The sequence below is a fragment of the Microcebus murinus genome, chromosome 28 (genome assembly GCF_040939455.1).
Source record: "Microcebus murinus isolate Inina chromosome 28, M.murinus_Inina_mat1.0, whole genome shotgun sequence".
In the NCBI taxonomy this organism is placed as follows: domain Eukaryota; kingdom Metazoa; phylum Chordata; class Mammalia; order Primates; family Cheirogaleidae; genus Microcebus; species Microcebus murinus.
The window spans coordinates 14,621,118-14,635,359 of NC_134131.1; the positions used below are offsets into that span (position 1 = coordinate 14,621,118).

At 50.3% G+C, this 14,242-nt stretch overlaps 1 protein-coding gene across 5 annotated transcripts; it reads right to left on the minus strand.

The window, feature by feature from the left end:
- Positions 1-1,995: 1,995 nt before the first annotated feature.
- On the minus strand, positions 1,996-14,140 carry TADA3 (transcriptional adaptor 3). 5 transcript variants are annotated; one of them, XM_012760572.2, is made up of 10 exons: positions 13,922-14,140; positions 13,742-13,800; positions 12,808-13,040; positions 11,257-11,510; positions 11,028-11,133; positions 9,252-9,393; positions 9,057-9,160; positions 6,704-6,813; positions 5,784-5,969; positions 1,996-2,532 (listed from the first exon to the last, which is right to left on the minus strand). In XM_012760572.2, exons 3-10 carry the CDS (start codon positions 13,012-13,014, stop codon positions 2,340-2,342), a joined length of 1,302 nt encoding a protein of 433 aa, XP_012616026.1. In that variant the 5' UTR covers positions 13,015-13,040; positions 13,742-13,800; positions 13,922-14,140; the 3' UTR covers positions 1,996-2,339. The 5 variants fall into 5 exon arrangements, with proteins under 5 accessions (XP_012616026.1, XP_012616025.1, XP_012616027.1 ...); XM_012760571.2 differs by having other exon boundaries at positions 13,742-14,140; XM_012760573.2 differs by having other exon boundaries at positions 11,260-11,510; positions 13,742-14,139.
- Positions 14,141-14,242: the final 102 nt, after the last annotated feature.

Here is a 14,242-nt window from a genome sequence, read left to right on the forward strand (position 1 = left end):
GAGACTGCACTTCATTAGGGTCCTCCTTTGCCTCGGTCACTGTTTGAGGAGCAGGCATGTGAGATTGAGTCTGAGCCGCTGAAACATAAGGGTATCTGGGAAAGGACTCCTTGTTCTTTTGGGTGGGCCATGGAAGCCAGGTGGCTCCCGCGCTCTCCTGTGCTGGACATAAGTGAGCAGGCACTTGGCCTCAACTACGACTGCTCACCTCTCACGGGTGGAGGGAACCCACCTTAGGCAGAAGCTGACACTGTGGAGGGCAGTGCGGAGACCCCTAAAGAATCTGGATTCTGGCCGGGTGTGGTGGCTCACGCCAGTGAGGACTGAACTCTGATTTTTTTCTTTTGCTAAAAACTCCTTCCTAGGGAGGCCACCTGGGTCAGGCTGACAAACGCTAAATTCCCACTAAGCGGCTTTTGTCAACCAAATGAAGCAGTGGTTTACTTCCCGACCTGATTCTGGTATGGCATTAACATCACCAAAAAGATAAGAAGCCCCTGTCTTAAGTCAAACATCATAGCAGATGCCCATCATAAATTTAAAATGTCTTAACTCAAGCATCCTAGCAGATGCCTATTCTTAAATTTAAAGCATCTTAAAACATCCTAGCAGGCGCGTATTGTAAATTTAAAATGTCCTCCTCTCTGGACCTCCCAGAGTGCCCACAACCTTATCTTAAAATAAGCATATCCTTTCTGGTCTTCTAGATAAAGTCTCTCTCAGCCAATTGCCAGCCAAAGAATCTTTAAACCCACCTATAACCTGTAAGCCCCCCACCCTTCGAGATGTCCCACCTTTTTGGGCCAAACCAAGGTATGCCTCTCATGTATTGATTTATGACTTTGCCCATAAACCTTGTTTCTCTGAAAATGTATAAAACTGAACTGTAAGGCCGGGCGCGGTGGCTCACGCCTGTAATCCTAGCACTCTGGGAGGCCGAGGCGGGCAGATTGCTCGAGGTCAGGAGTTTGAAACCAGCCTGAGCCTGAGTGAGACCCCGTCTCTACTATAAATAGAAAGAAATTAATTGGCCAACTAATATATATATAGAAAAAATTAGCCGGGCATGGTGGCGCATGCCTGTAGTCCCAGCTACTCGGGAGGCTGAGGCAGGAGGATTGCCTGAGCCCAGGAGATTGAGGTTGCTGTGAGCTAGGCTGATGCCATGGCACTCACTCTAGCCTGGGCAACAAAAGCGAGACTCTGTCTCAAAAAAAAAAAAAAAAAAACCAAAAAAAAAACTGAACTATAACCCAGCCACAGCCAGCCCATTTGCTCAAGGCTTCTTGAGAGTGGCTCTGGGTCATGGTCCTCAAATTTGGCTCAGAATATATCTCTTTAAAATTATTTTGCAGACTTTGGCTTTTTTCCGTTGACACCTGTAATCCGAGCACTCTGGGAGGCAGAGGGAGGAGGATTGCTCAAGGTCAGGAGGTCGAGACCAGCCTGAGCAAGAGTGAGACCCGTCTCTACTAAAAATAGAAATTAATTGGCCAACTAAAAATATATATATAGAAAAAATTAGCCGGGCATGGTGGCGCATGCCTGTAGTCCCAGCTACTCGGGAGGCTGAGGCAGGAGGATCGCTTGAGCCCAGGAGTTTGAGGTTGCTGTGAGCCAGGCTGATGCCATGGCACTCACTCTAGCCCGGGCAACAGAGTGAGACTCTGTCTCCAAAAAAAAAGCTGACCCTGTTGAATTGCTAGATAGGCCAACCCTGACAGCCACCCTGCCTGGCACTGCCAAGCCCCCCCCCCCCGCCCACACGTTTCCTTATTGGTAGCCCACTTTTAGGTGGGAGTATTCTGTTGCCTGTGGCCACAAGTCTCCTCAAAAAGTTCTCCTTAAACGAATGCCATGGGTCAGTGGCCACAGGCTGAGAGCCACCAAGTGTGCCCTCCTGAACCTTTGCCACCCACACCGGTTCCTTCCTACCCCACAATAACATTCAAAGACCCTGGATGCTTTTTTTTTTTGAAAAACCACAGCAGTCACTTTACTCTTAAATTTGCACTTTACAAAACCACAAGGGAGAAGTCCTTGAGGGGGAGAGGGGTGTTGGCGTGGGGGTAGGGTGAGGAACGGTAAAGAGGGGGACGAAGGTGACCCAGAAATGAAGACCCCATTCATCTGGGGGACCAAGCACAGACTGGGACCCAGGCTAGCCAAGCAGGACTTCCTGTGTCCTGGCTGTACAGAGCTGGGCCGAAAAGACCTCAGAGGAGGGCCACAGTCCTCTAGAGACTGTCGCCATTTGACGGGCCAAAGCTTCTGATGCCCAAAAGAAGGAAGTGGGCCTCCCCTCCCTTCCTCCAGGCCAGGGAAGGCAGGGCTGAGGGCTACCCATCCAGCAGCTTCAGGATGCTCTCACGCTCCTTCAGAGTCTTCCAGGCCTGGTCCTTTTCCTTCTTGGTGGGAGTCCGCTTCTTCTGCCGGGCAGCCATGATCTTGCGAAAGGCATCCATGACCTCATTGTCTGCCATGCGGACCCGCTGCCTCAGCTCCTGCCGGCTCACCTCCTCCTTTGCCAGCCTGTGGGACCAGCCCGCCAAGTGCCACAGTCAGCCCACCTCCAGCGTGCGGCTCCCTTCCTTCCTCCAGACAGAGCCCACCCACCGTCCCAGGCTGGCACTCCTGTGCACTGTTCCATGTGATCATGACCAAAAAGCAGTGACTGAACCGCACTTACATGGTACTATTTTAAGTTCTTTAAAAATACTAATTCATGTTGATCTTGGGGGAGGTTGTACACATGTAGGGATAGAGTCTATGGGAAATCTCTCTACCATCCTCTCAATTTTGCTGTGAACTTAAAACGGCTTTAATAAAGTCTTAGTGTGCACCTGTAGTCCCAGCTACTCAGGAGGCTGAGGTGGGAGGATCACATGAGCCCAGGAGTTCGAGGCCTGCCTGGGCAACAGACCAAGACCCCATCTCTTAAAAATAAAACAAAAAGTCTTAAAAGTATATACAGCAGCCCCTTCCTTATCCACAGTTTTACTTTCTGTGGATTCAGTTACCCCCATCAACCATGGTCCAAAAATATTACAGTATTTTGAGAGAGAGAGACCATATTCACATAACTTTGACTACAGCATATTGTTATAATTGTTCTATTTTATTAGTTATTCTTAATTTCTTAGTGTATTTAATTTATAAACTTAATCATAGGTATGTATGCACAGAAAAAAACACAGTAGATATAGGGTTCAGGTACCCAGTGGGGTCTTGGAATGTGTCCCTCACAGCTAAGCAGGAACCGCTGTGCGCCTGTGTTCCCACCCCCCTTACTTAATCCTCATAACAACCCTGCTAAGTAGGTACTATTATTCCTATTATACCAGTGAGGAAACTGAGGCTCAAGGACAAGAAATGCTCCGAGATCCCACAACCAGTGAGTGGGAGATCTGGAACAGACTGGCGCCAACTCTCGTTTTTAAACAACATTCCTTAAGGGGTGTTCTGGTGCCAGTGGAAGGGCTGGTCACTGGAATCCATGTCCCAGAGCAACCTACCTGTCCAGACGGCCTGAGCCCACAGGAGGTGGGGGAGGGGGCCACACCCATCCCTCTGCATGGGATCTGGCTCACAGATTTTGTCCCAGTATAGCTGGAAGGTCACTGGAGATCTAGTCCAACCTGCTAATTTTCCAGGAGGAGCAAGTGCTGTTCAGGTGGGGGGGGGCTTTGCTTCAGGCCTGCAGCTGGTCTGCAGCAGGGCTGAGGGCTGGGACACTCTGGCCTTCTGACAGCCCTAGGCTCCTTCCTCACTGCCCATTACTCCCCTCGCTGCACGTCTCGTCCTATTCTCCCTCTCCTTCCCTGGGTGCCTCTATCACTTGTATTTTCCTCCTCTCCCCCTTGAGAGGGAATGTGAACCAGAAAGAGGCTTGGATTCAGCCATTGGCTCGAGTCTCAGTGTGGCTGTTTACTGGGTGTGTGGCTTCACTTCCCAGGGCCTTTGTTTCCTCCTCTGCTAAACAGGGAAAATACAACCCACCCCTGGGTTGTTTTCAGTTTGTTTGTTGTTTTTTTTTTTTGAGACAGAGTCTCACTCTATTGCCTGGGCTAGAGTGCCGTGGTGTCAGCCTCGCTCACAGCAACCTCAGACTCCTGGGCTCAAGCGATCCTCCTGCCTCAGCCTTCCCGAGTGCTAGGATTACAGGCACTCACTGGTCTCCCTTATCCTTAAATACTCCAGCAGCCCGGCAGCAACTACCTCTCCTTTTAACCACTTAGTACCAGCGTTGACTATAGTCGACAGCCACAGATGAATGCGCCAGTGACTTTAGCCTATAGCCGTGATATAACTTTTCTAAGTTTTCATTTATCAAAATAAAATTGTGAACATTTAAACATAACATAAGGCCGGGCGCGGTGGCTCACGCCTGTAATCCTAGCTCTCTGGGAGGCCGAGGCGGGCGGATTGCTCGAGGTCAGGAGTTCGAAACCAGCCTGAGCAAGAGCGAGACCCCGTCTCTACTATAAAATAGAAAGAAATTAATTGGCCAACTAATATATATACAAAAAATTAGCCGGGCATGGTGGCGCATGCCTGTAGTCCCAGCTACTCGGGAGGCTGAGGCAGGAGGATTGCTTGAGCCAGGAGTTTGAGGTTGCTATGAGCTAGGCTGACGCCATGGCACTCACTCTAGCCTGGGCAACAAAGCGAGACTCTGTCTCAAAAAATAAATAAATAAATAAATAAATAAATAAATAAACATAACATAATGAAAACATATGTACATGTTACCTATTCTGATTTACATTACAACTAAAGCTGCCTGTAAAGTAAAACAAGCTTTCAGTGCTTTAAAGCTTTCCTTGTCACACAAGAGCAAAACGGATTTGTTGTCAATGCACAGCACAGACTTCCATGTGGACTGTGAGTGCCAGTGTGGGCGAGGTTTTGCGGCCGGTGAGTGCTGTACGGAAATGGTTAATGGTGCGTGTCATTCCTGATCCTCTACGAGTAGTCTGCAAGTCCCATGCTCTGCCTCTCCTCCCAGCCGCCAGCGCAATGTCTGAGAGACCACAGAGTTGGCCAAATGAATGAGTGTGTCCTGCCCTGTCGGGGCTCTGGGAAGCCGAGACAGGCACCTGCCCGTGAGAGAAGCAAGGTGACTTGCTTGGGTTGCTTCTCTGTCTCCCCAGTGAAATGGCAAAAGAGCAGCTACTCAGCGGTCCACCTCCAGATCCCACCCACACCCTTGTTGCTGCCCATCCAGGACAAGACAGATGGGAGCTGCCATCAAAGGAGTGGCACTGTGACTGATTCCCTAAAATATTGGTCCTAAAACACTGGCCGATTTCTGTTGATGGGCCAGTAAAAATCATAGATCTCCAACAAAACGTTAATAGTTAACCAGTTTAAGTGGGAAATATATTGGTGTTTACTGTATTACCCTTGTAGATTTTCTGGTGTATGGCATTTTTCAAAATAAGCATGAAAAGACTTAAAAGTCAATCACACGACAATGTGAATACAGTTAACACTACTAAATTGCACACTTAAAAATGGCTAAGAGAGGTCACAGACTTGGGGATCATTACAAAAATGGTCAAGAGAGCAAATATTATGGTTTTTTTCACCACAACTGAAAATCAAATCAAATCAAGCACAGGTGCCTGGGCCTCACCTGTAGGACCAGACTCTGAGACCTGACCAGCGGGCTGGGCACTGACGCCAGGTGCTGCAGAGGCCCAGCCCAGCTTCTAAGCCTGTTGTGAAGCACCGGAAGGCGACCAGACCCCCCGCTGGCACGTCCGTGTCCGCTCACTCACCTCAGCAGGTCGTGCTTCTTGGTGCGGTTGTGCGCGCTAAGCGCCTTCAGCTCTGCCTGCCGCTTGCGCAGCTCGGCGAGGACCTCGTCCTCCGAGTCCTCTGCGGGGCGGTCCTCAGACTCCAGCAGGCCCTGGGCGATCAGCTCCTCCTTGATGCGGCTCTCCAGGGACTTTGTGTGAGGCACACTGGGGGGAGGCAGGCCCCTCAGCGCAAGAGCCGGCGTGGGGGGGTCCCCCAGAGCTTCCCAGGGTCTCCCAGAGTTAGTGGACACTAACCTTTCCCTCAGGGGCGCCCATCTGTCTATCCAGATATAGAAGCAGTGAGAGATGGACTTATCTGGTATGTTTTTTAAAAACAAGCAATATGTATCTATTGTCCAAAAAATACAAAGAAACCCATAATGCCAACAACCCAGAGAGAATCACTATTATTTTGTGATGTGTTACTATTATTTCATAATATTATTTTCCAGATCTTGTTATATATTATTGCCAATCTTTTGCTATGTTAGTCCAGGTTTTCTCCCCTATGTACAGACTTAAATATATTTTAAGTAAAAACAGAATCATACTTTCTATACTGAGCTACAACTGACATTTTCCCCATTTGGCACCCTGTTGTTTACATCTTTTCGTGCCAATTAAGTATGTTTCTCCAACGTGATAAATAATTGCAAGTTATTTCATTACATGGAGTTGTATGCCAATTTAGCCAACTAATCCCCTTCAGCTGGACATGTAGGTTACTTACAGCACGAACAGAGCTGTAACGAACAGCCCTGCGCTAAGTCTGTTCGAGAACTTCTACTGGGCGTTACCAAGCTGCCCTCAGCCTGTCAATGCAGACCTCCCACGCCAACGCCGACAGAAGCCAACAGAAGCGAGGGAGCGACAGTCAGGCGTGGCACTGTTGCACTCACCTGAAGGGTTTGTTCTGATTGCGGGGGGAGGTGCTCGCCCCGTCAGCCCCCGATTCTTTCCCAGACATGTCAGGAATAGGAGAGTCCTCCATAGGGGAGATAATATTCTCCTGGAAGACCAAAGAAACGGGTGGAGGGAAAGAGTAGTAGTATTTCCATTTTCCTGCTCCTCTCTGACCTGCATGGACAGTCTTCACAGACCAGAAGTATCTTGTTATCTTTTCTATCCCACCTCCTCCGGGAAGCCTTCCCAAACTGAACCAAACTGCTCTGATCATTCTAGAAATACCTTTTTTTGGGTACTGATAGCAAAAGAAAGGACACAGAAGAGCAATGATGATGAGAACAGCCAAGGTGTGAAGCACCTGCAGTGCACCAGGCGCTGTGCTAAGTCTGCCGTGGCAGAGGCTGTTAGCTGTCCAATCACCATGCTCTCCTTTCTTCCACAGTAGCTGGGCTATGTCTACCTAGCTACACTGTATTTCCCAGGCTCCCTTAGTCAGGTATGGTCATGTGACAAATTCTCTCCAGGGGAAATTGATCAGAAGAGACAGCCATAGCTAGTCACAGCCCCAAAAGCTTCCTTCATACACTTCTCCTTGCTCTTATTCTGTGGGGCTGGAGTGGTGATCAAATCCAATGTGACCCTGTGCAGGGTACAAAGCCACCATCATGTAAGGTCCCTCCCTAATGGTATGAGGCAGAGACCTTCCCACCTCCTACCTTAGTCACCCTGGAACATGTGCCCCAGACTATTAAAACAAATTGCAGTGTTTGAGCCAGAAGAGAAAACTGAGGTGAAGGGTGTGTCCAAGTTCAGCCAGCAGGTATAAAGACAGGGACCCTGGCCGGGCGTGGTGGCTCATGCCTGTAATCCTAGCTATCTGGAAGGCCGAGGTGGGCGGATTGCTCAAGGTCAAGAGTTCGAAACCAGCCTGAGCAAGAGCCAAAATAGAAAGAAATTAATTGGCCAACTAATATATCTAGAAAAAAAATTAGCCGGGCATGGTGGCGCATGCCTGTAGTCCCAGCTACTCGGGAGGCTGAGGCAGGAGGATTGCTTGAGCCCAGGAGTTTGAGGTTGCTGTGAGCTAGGTTGATGCCACGGCACTCACTCTAGCCTGGGCAACAAAGCGAGACTCTGTCTCAAAAAAAAAAAAAAAAAAAGACAGGGACCCTGAAGCCAGGGTTTGAATCCTGCCTCTATTTATTAGCTGTGTGACCTCAAGCAGAGTTTCCTTTTCTGGGCCAGGCATCATGGCTCATGCCTGTAATCCTAGCATTCTACGAGGCCAAGGTTTGAGCTCAGGAGTTCGAGATCAGCCTGAGCAAGAGTGAGACCCTGTCTCTACTATAAAAAAAATAGAAAGAAATTAACTGGACAACTAAAGATATACAGAAAAAAATTAGCCGGGCATGGTGGAGCCTGTCTGTAGTCCCAGCTACTCCGGAGGCTGAGGCAAGAGGATTACCTGAGCCCAGGAGTTTGAGGTTGCTGTGAGCTAGGCTGACGCCATGGCACTCTAGCCCGGGCAACAGAGTGAGACTCTGTCTCAAAAAAGGAGTTCCCTTTTCTTTTCTTTTTTTTTTGAGACAGAGTCTTGCTTTGTTGCCCAGGCTACAGTGAGTGCCCTGGCGTCAGCCTAGCTCACAGCAACCTCAAACTCCTGGACTCAAGCGATCTTCCTGCCTCAGCCTCCTGAGTAGCTGAGACTACAGGCATGTGCCACCATGCCCGGCTCATGTTTTCTATATATATTAGTTGGCCAATTGATTTCTTTCTGTTTATAATAGAGATGGGGGTCTTGCTCTTGCTCAGGCTGGTTTCGAACTCCTGACCTCAAGCAATCCGCCCGCCTTGGCCTCCCAGAGTGCTGGGATTACAGGCGTGAGACACTGCGCTCGGCCCTAGCTCCCTTTTCTGAGCTTCAACCTTCTCTTCTGTAGCACAGGCCTCAGCCCTTAGCCAATACCCAGCAAAAGTAACCAGAGTTTGGCTGGTCCGATAGTAGTAGGTTATCAGAACTTATTAACATTAGTGTCACCAAAGTTGGTATTCAACCTCCCACTGCTAAATTTGACTGGCTTTAAAAAAAAAAAGTAACCAGAGTATTGACTACCTTTGGGGGAGGTCAGAGGCTAGGAAGGGCATGACAGCAGCTTCTAGGATATGGTAATATTTTATTTTGTGATCTTGATGCTGGGAGTACAAGCTCATTTGTGAAAATTTATCAAGTTACAGATTTATGATCTATGTGCTTTTCTAAAGGTATGATATATTCTCATAAAAAATTAACATAAAACATTGAAACGGAAAGTAAATGTGGTTCCTTTTTTAGGGTGGGGTGCTCACCTCCACTAGGGCCTGCAGGAGGCGCTGAGTGAGGGCCCCAAAGGGGCACCCGTCTTCGGGCTGCTCGTGCTGGGCCTCGGACTTCTTCAGCAGCGCGTCCACATCTGCAGCGGGCAGGGAGGAGCAGGACAGGTAGAAGGGAATTCTGGGGCCTCCAGTCCCGGCCTGGGGCGGGCAGGGAGCTGAGGGGCCTACCTTTAGTGTCCAGTTCAGTCAGCGGCCCCATGAGGCCTTTCTTCTTGTCAGCCACGGCCGCTGCTCGGGCCCCATCCTTCTGCTCCTCCAGCAGGTCCTCCTGGGCCCAGCGCTGGGAGTAGTGCTTCCCCAGGGGCGGGATCTGCAGAAGACACGGCACGGCTCCACCGGGGTAAACAATGCCCAGCCACGCCTGGAGTGCTCAGGGCTCTCTGTGCACTTGGGCACTGCCAATAAGCTTTTTTTTTTTTCAAGACAGAGTCTCACTCTGTTGCCTGGGCTAGAGTGCCGTAGCATCAGCCTCGCTCACAGCAACCTCCAACTCCTGGGCTCAAGCAATCCTCCTGCCTCAGCCTCCCGAGTAGCTGGGACTACAGGCACATGCCACCATGCCCAGCTCATTTTTTCTATATATTTTTAGTTGGCCAGTTAATTTCTTTCTCTTTTTAGTAGAGACCGGGTCTCGCTCTTGCTCAGGCTGGTTTCGAACTCCTGACCTTGAGCAAGCCGCCTGCCTTGGCCTCCCAGAGTGCTAGGATTATAGGCATCTGGCCCCAATAAGCTTTTCACTCATTCCCTCATTCATTCATTCATTCACTTCTCCATCTTATCTGTCTCCCCAGTCCTTAGTCCAAGGCCAAGGCCAGTGCAGGTATATGCTAGAAGGGACAAAGGAGATAAAATATCTACATGCACACTGTACCAAGGGAGACAAGCGTGTAAAGAACTAAAACACACACAGAGGCCAATGTAGAACAATTCCAAAGATACAAGGTGCAGAAATCTATACACACATGGCTTAGGTCAGAGATATTGCCTCTAGAGGAATTGTCTTTTGTTTTGCTGGGAGTTTACTACTGCCTGTATCCTGTATGAGTTACTTTTTCTTTCTTTCTTTCTTTCTTTCTCTCTCTCTCTCTCTGAGACAGCATCTTGCTCTATCACCCAGGCTGGAGTGCAGTGGTGTGTTCATAGCTCACTGCAGCCTCAAACTCCTGGCCTCAAGTGATCCACCTGCCTTGGCCTCCCAAGGTGCTGGGGTTACAGGTGTAAGCCACCATGCCCAGCCTACTTTTCCAAATAATTTTTTTAAAAATTCAGGTAAGCGTAGCGAAAGAAATAGATCAAGGTGCTATGGAATCATAAATGAGAAATCAACTTTCTGGTGGAGAATCAGAAAAGGTGTTTTGGTGGAAGTTACATGATATCAGGGCCTTGAAGGGTGAGGCAAGTCTGTCAGGAAGAGTTTGCGTGGAGGTCGAGGTCTGAGACTAGCAAGGACCCTGTGGTAGCCTGGCGGAAGGGCAAGGTGCCTGTGGGGGCTGGTCAATGCAGCAGTGAAGAGCGATTAGGCTACGGGAGGGGCGCTGGGGTTGGGCCACCAAGGGCCGAGACACTTGGACTTGATCCTGTGGATAACAGGAGCCAGGGATCTCTAGAGGCCTACAAGCAAGGAGAAGAGTAAGGAGGCTGTTTGGATAAAGGCTGATGAAAACTTGAACCAAAGCAGAGGGGATGCAGATGAGGCAACAAGGGCAGACCTCACTGAAGTAGATGTGATGACTTCACTGAGGCGGCAGTGACACCTGGCTGTGGTCGAGGGGAGGGAGTATAAGGAGAAAGCTGAGGGTCTGAGCACGGATGGATTGCTGGGGCAGACAAAAGGCTGGGCAGGGTGGAGGAAGGAAGGTGACACATGCTTTGGTATCTTTAATCCTGAGACACCTCCGAGCCCTCTTGCTCTCCACCACGTCTATCGAGGCCCAGAGCCTCTACCTTATAATGTTCAGCCTCATCTTCTGGGGGCTTCAGCAGCTCCTCCAGCGTGCGCACCTCCTCGCTGGTGATGTCAGCACAATAGGGCTCCACCGACGCCCAGAACCTGCAAGGGAGAAGCAGATCCTGATCGGACGCCCCTCTGCCCCACCAGCTCCAGACCTGGGTCCCTCTAGAGCCTCTACCACCAGAATCCTGGAGCGCCCCCCGCCCACACTCTCCAGCTCACAACCTATTGGGGGCATCATTCTTGGGGATCCTCGGCACGTCAATCGGGTCATCAGTGAATTCATATTCTTGGATCTTCGGCTGAAGGTTTTTGGATTTGGGCCGCCCTGGGCCAGGGCCTGGCCCATGTCCTGCCTTCCCTTCCAGCTTCTGCTTTTTGGGCTTCCCATGTTTAGGGGGAGCTCCAAGCTCATGGTCTCGACCCAGCTTCAAGAATCGTCGGTCACCTTTCTTATCTTGCCAGTCAGTGAGGATCTGAAATTTACAGAGACTGTCACCAAAGGGGAGAAGGTAAGATAAGGACAACTCTTTCCCCCAGTGAAGAAATTAAGATCTAGAATCCAAGGAGGCACCAAGGTCTTTCCCCATCCCCTTTTATTTAGTAAACTCCCATCGACCCTTCAAAACTCAGCTCCTTTTCAGTATCCTGTCTCTTAAGACTTTAATCGTATACTTATCATCCCATTTACCTATTTGTACTCTGATCCACTTGTGTAACACTCAAGACAGTCACACACTGTTTAGTAGAAGAGTCAAATAAATGATCACACCCCCAGTGCATGTTGGCCCTGTGAAAATATGCTGGTGGTGACTTTTCGGCAAAGGCAAGCAGCCTCCCAGCAAACCTTCATTTCAAATGACACCACAACTGGGAAGCCCTCTCCCCATCAGTCACCTAGCTTCTCAGTTGCTAAAATGCAACTTGTTGTGCCATAGCTCTCCTCAAATAGCTTCCATGGATTCCCAGGCACCACAAGTTAATTCTATTCAACCTTTTAGGTACAGCTGAGCAGGCATTTCCTTCTTCTACAAGTCTCTGGCACTTCCTACCTCCACCGTAGACCCAATTGTATCATTTCATTACAGACCATAAGCTCCCACAGACCAGGAAGCTTATCTTAACCATCTCTATTACGCAGAACCTAGCACAGTGCTTAGCATACAGGGCTCAGGGGAAGTTTACGCAGTGAATAAAAATAGAGTAGTACCAATAAATACCACTTGAAATGCTTGCTTAGTGTCAGACACTGGGCTGGGCTTTGCAAAAATTCTTTTACTCCCCACAAAAGCTCTGAGGTAGGTCCTTTTATTCAGTCCACTTTGCAGATAGGGAAACTGACACTCGGAAATATTACGTAACTTTCTTAAAGTCAGAGCTAAGAAACAGCAATGCTAGCAAGTGCCTAGGCCACGATTCAAATCCAGGCTGCCCCATTCCAGCTCTCTAGTACCCCTAACCATAACATATCACTTGGTATTTACCTGACCTCCCCCTTTCATTAGTTGGCAGGGTCCCTCATGACCAAAATTGTCCTAACTACCTCTCTCTAATGACTAGTACAGGACCCAGAACGCAATGGGGGATAGGGTGTCAATAAAAGCTTAGTGAATTGTAAATCATGTATATTCTTGTATATTTCACATGTAATGTGAGCCCAGTTTGGGTCTCTCTCTTTAGCCATAAGCCTCTGTACCCCAAGGCTACCTCAACAACCCATCCCACAACTTATCACAGCCCATCTCTGGTGATATCCCCTCTCTGGGGTATCACCTGGGTTTCGGCTTCAAGCACGCGCAGGCGCCGGCTGGCAGAGGACAGCAGAGTCTCAAGCTCCAGCTGTAGGGTGTCCAGCTCCTCGATGCCGATGCCGTCATCTTCAGAGCGGGCCAGCACTGCCGTGTAGCGGGGACAGACCTTCAGGTGGTCCACAGACTTGAAGTCGTGGAACTGCAAGGGGCAGTCCTTCAACTCACTCATGGCCCAGGATGGGGGACTCTGTGGAACTAGAGAGGAAAGGGCTGTTGGTGGGGGCTGACAGAGTGGCACGAGAAAGGCCCAAGGGCTTCTTCTCTCCAGACAGCCTCAACAAGGAAGCCAAAGCCCATAGCACGGTTCCTACTCACAGGGCACCTGCTGTCCGCCAAGCTAGGTGCAGAGCACTTTACCAGCTTATCTCACTGAATTCCTCACCCAACTCCATGACCAGGGACCACTGTGATCCCCTTTCTACAGAGGAAGAAACTGAACCTCTGTAAGGGTGGGTACATGCCTAAGCTTCTGAGATGCAATCTGAACCCTGGTCATCTTGAATCCATATCCCAGTCACCATGATACGCCACTATGTTCTGTCCTTCTGACACTTGTCCCTTCTGCTCTACTCCTCTTGGGTTGAGCAAAGCCTTTGAGTCCCAAGCACCCAACTCGTACAACGTTCTCCGCCTCCCAGCCTCCTTGTCTCCAGCCACTCGCCTTTCCCCCTTTCTCTCTGTCCCTGATAGTGGCTTACAACGTGGGCTGGTAACCCAGACGGACCTGGCTGGGTTCAAGCCCAGGTTTAACCATCCTCTGCTTATGTGCCCATGAACATGTTACTTAACCTCTGGGAGTCTCGTTATTTTCTGTAAAATGGAAACAAAAGAAGTCTCAATCTGTTTCCCCACCAAAAAAGTATAACTTGTAAAACGGGGATAACAACAGCACCTACCTCCCTGAGACGTTTTCAGGATTAAGAGATGAAGCCCCGTCAAGAGCCCAGCTCAGTGTCTGGCACAGAAGAAGGGGGACTGGTTGAATGGCTGGCCCGACCCGGGGGTCGCCCCGAATGTCCCGCCTTCAGGGCCCCCGTCCTCTAGGGACACCCTAAGGCGGCCCCCGCCCCCTCTACCTCCTCACTGCGGCCTCCTCCGGCGGCAGGGCCGCGGGAGGGGGCGGGGAGTGCCGGTCGGCCGGAGCAACCGCCCGGGAGCGGGCAGTGGGCAGGCCTCCCGCAGCCGACGCGGGGGCGGGGACACGGCGGGGACCAGGCCACTGTGGGGAGCGGGGGAGGGGAAGGCGCCTCGGCAAACCCGAGGGAGCAGCCGGCCCGGGGGCGGCCGGTAGGCGGGGCCAGAGGGAGGATGCGGGCCCAGGACAGGAAGGAGCAGAAGGCTCCTCCGCCTCGGCTTGCCCTAATTTGGTGCCCAACCGGCGGTGGGGCCGTACCATT

Excerpts from the sequence above, each read along its gene's own strand:
- TADA3 (XM_012760572.2), bottom strand. The coding sequence starts at position 13,014 with ATGAGTGAGTTGAAGGACTGCCCCTTGCAGTTCCACGACTTCAAGTCT. Across the intron at positions 9,394-11,027 it reads ATGAGGCTGAACATTATAAG|ATCCCGCCCCTGGGGAAGCA; the intron begins GTAGAGGCTCTG and ends TGTCTTCTGCAG. Across the intron at positions 5,970-6,703 it reads AATCAGAACAAACCCTTCAG|TGTGCCTCACACAAAGTCCC; the intron begins GTGAGTGCAACA and ends GCCTCCCCCCAG.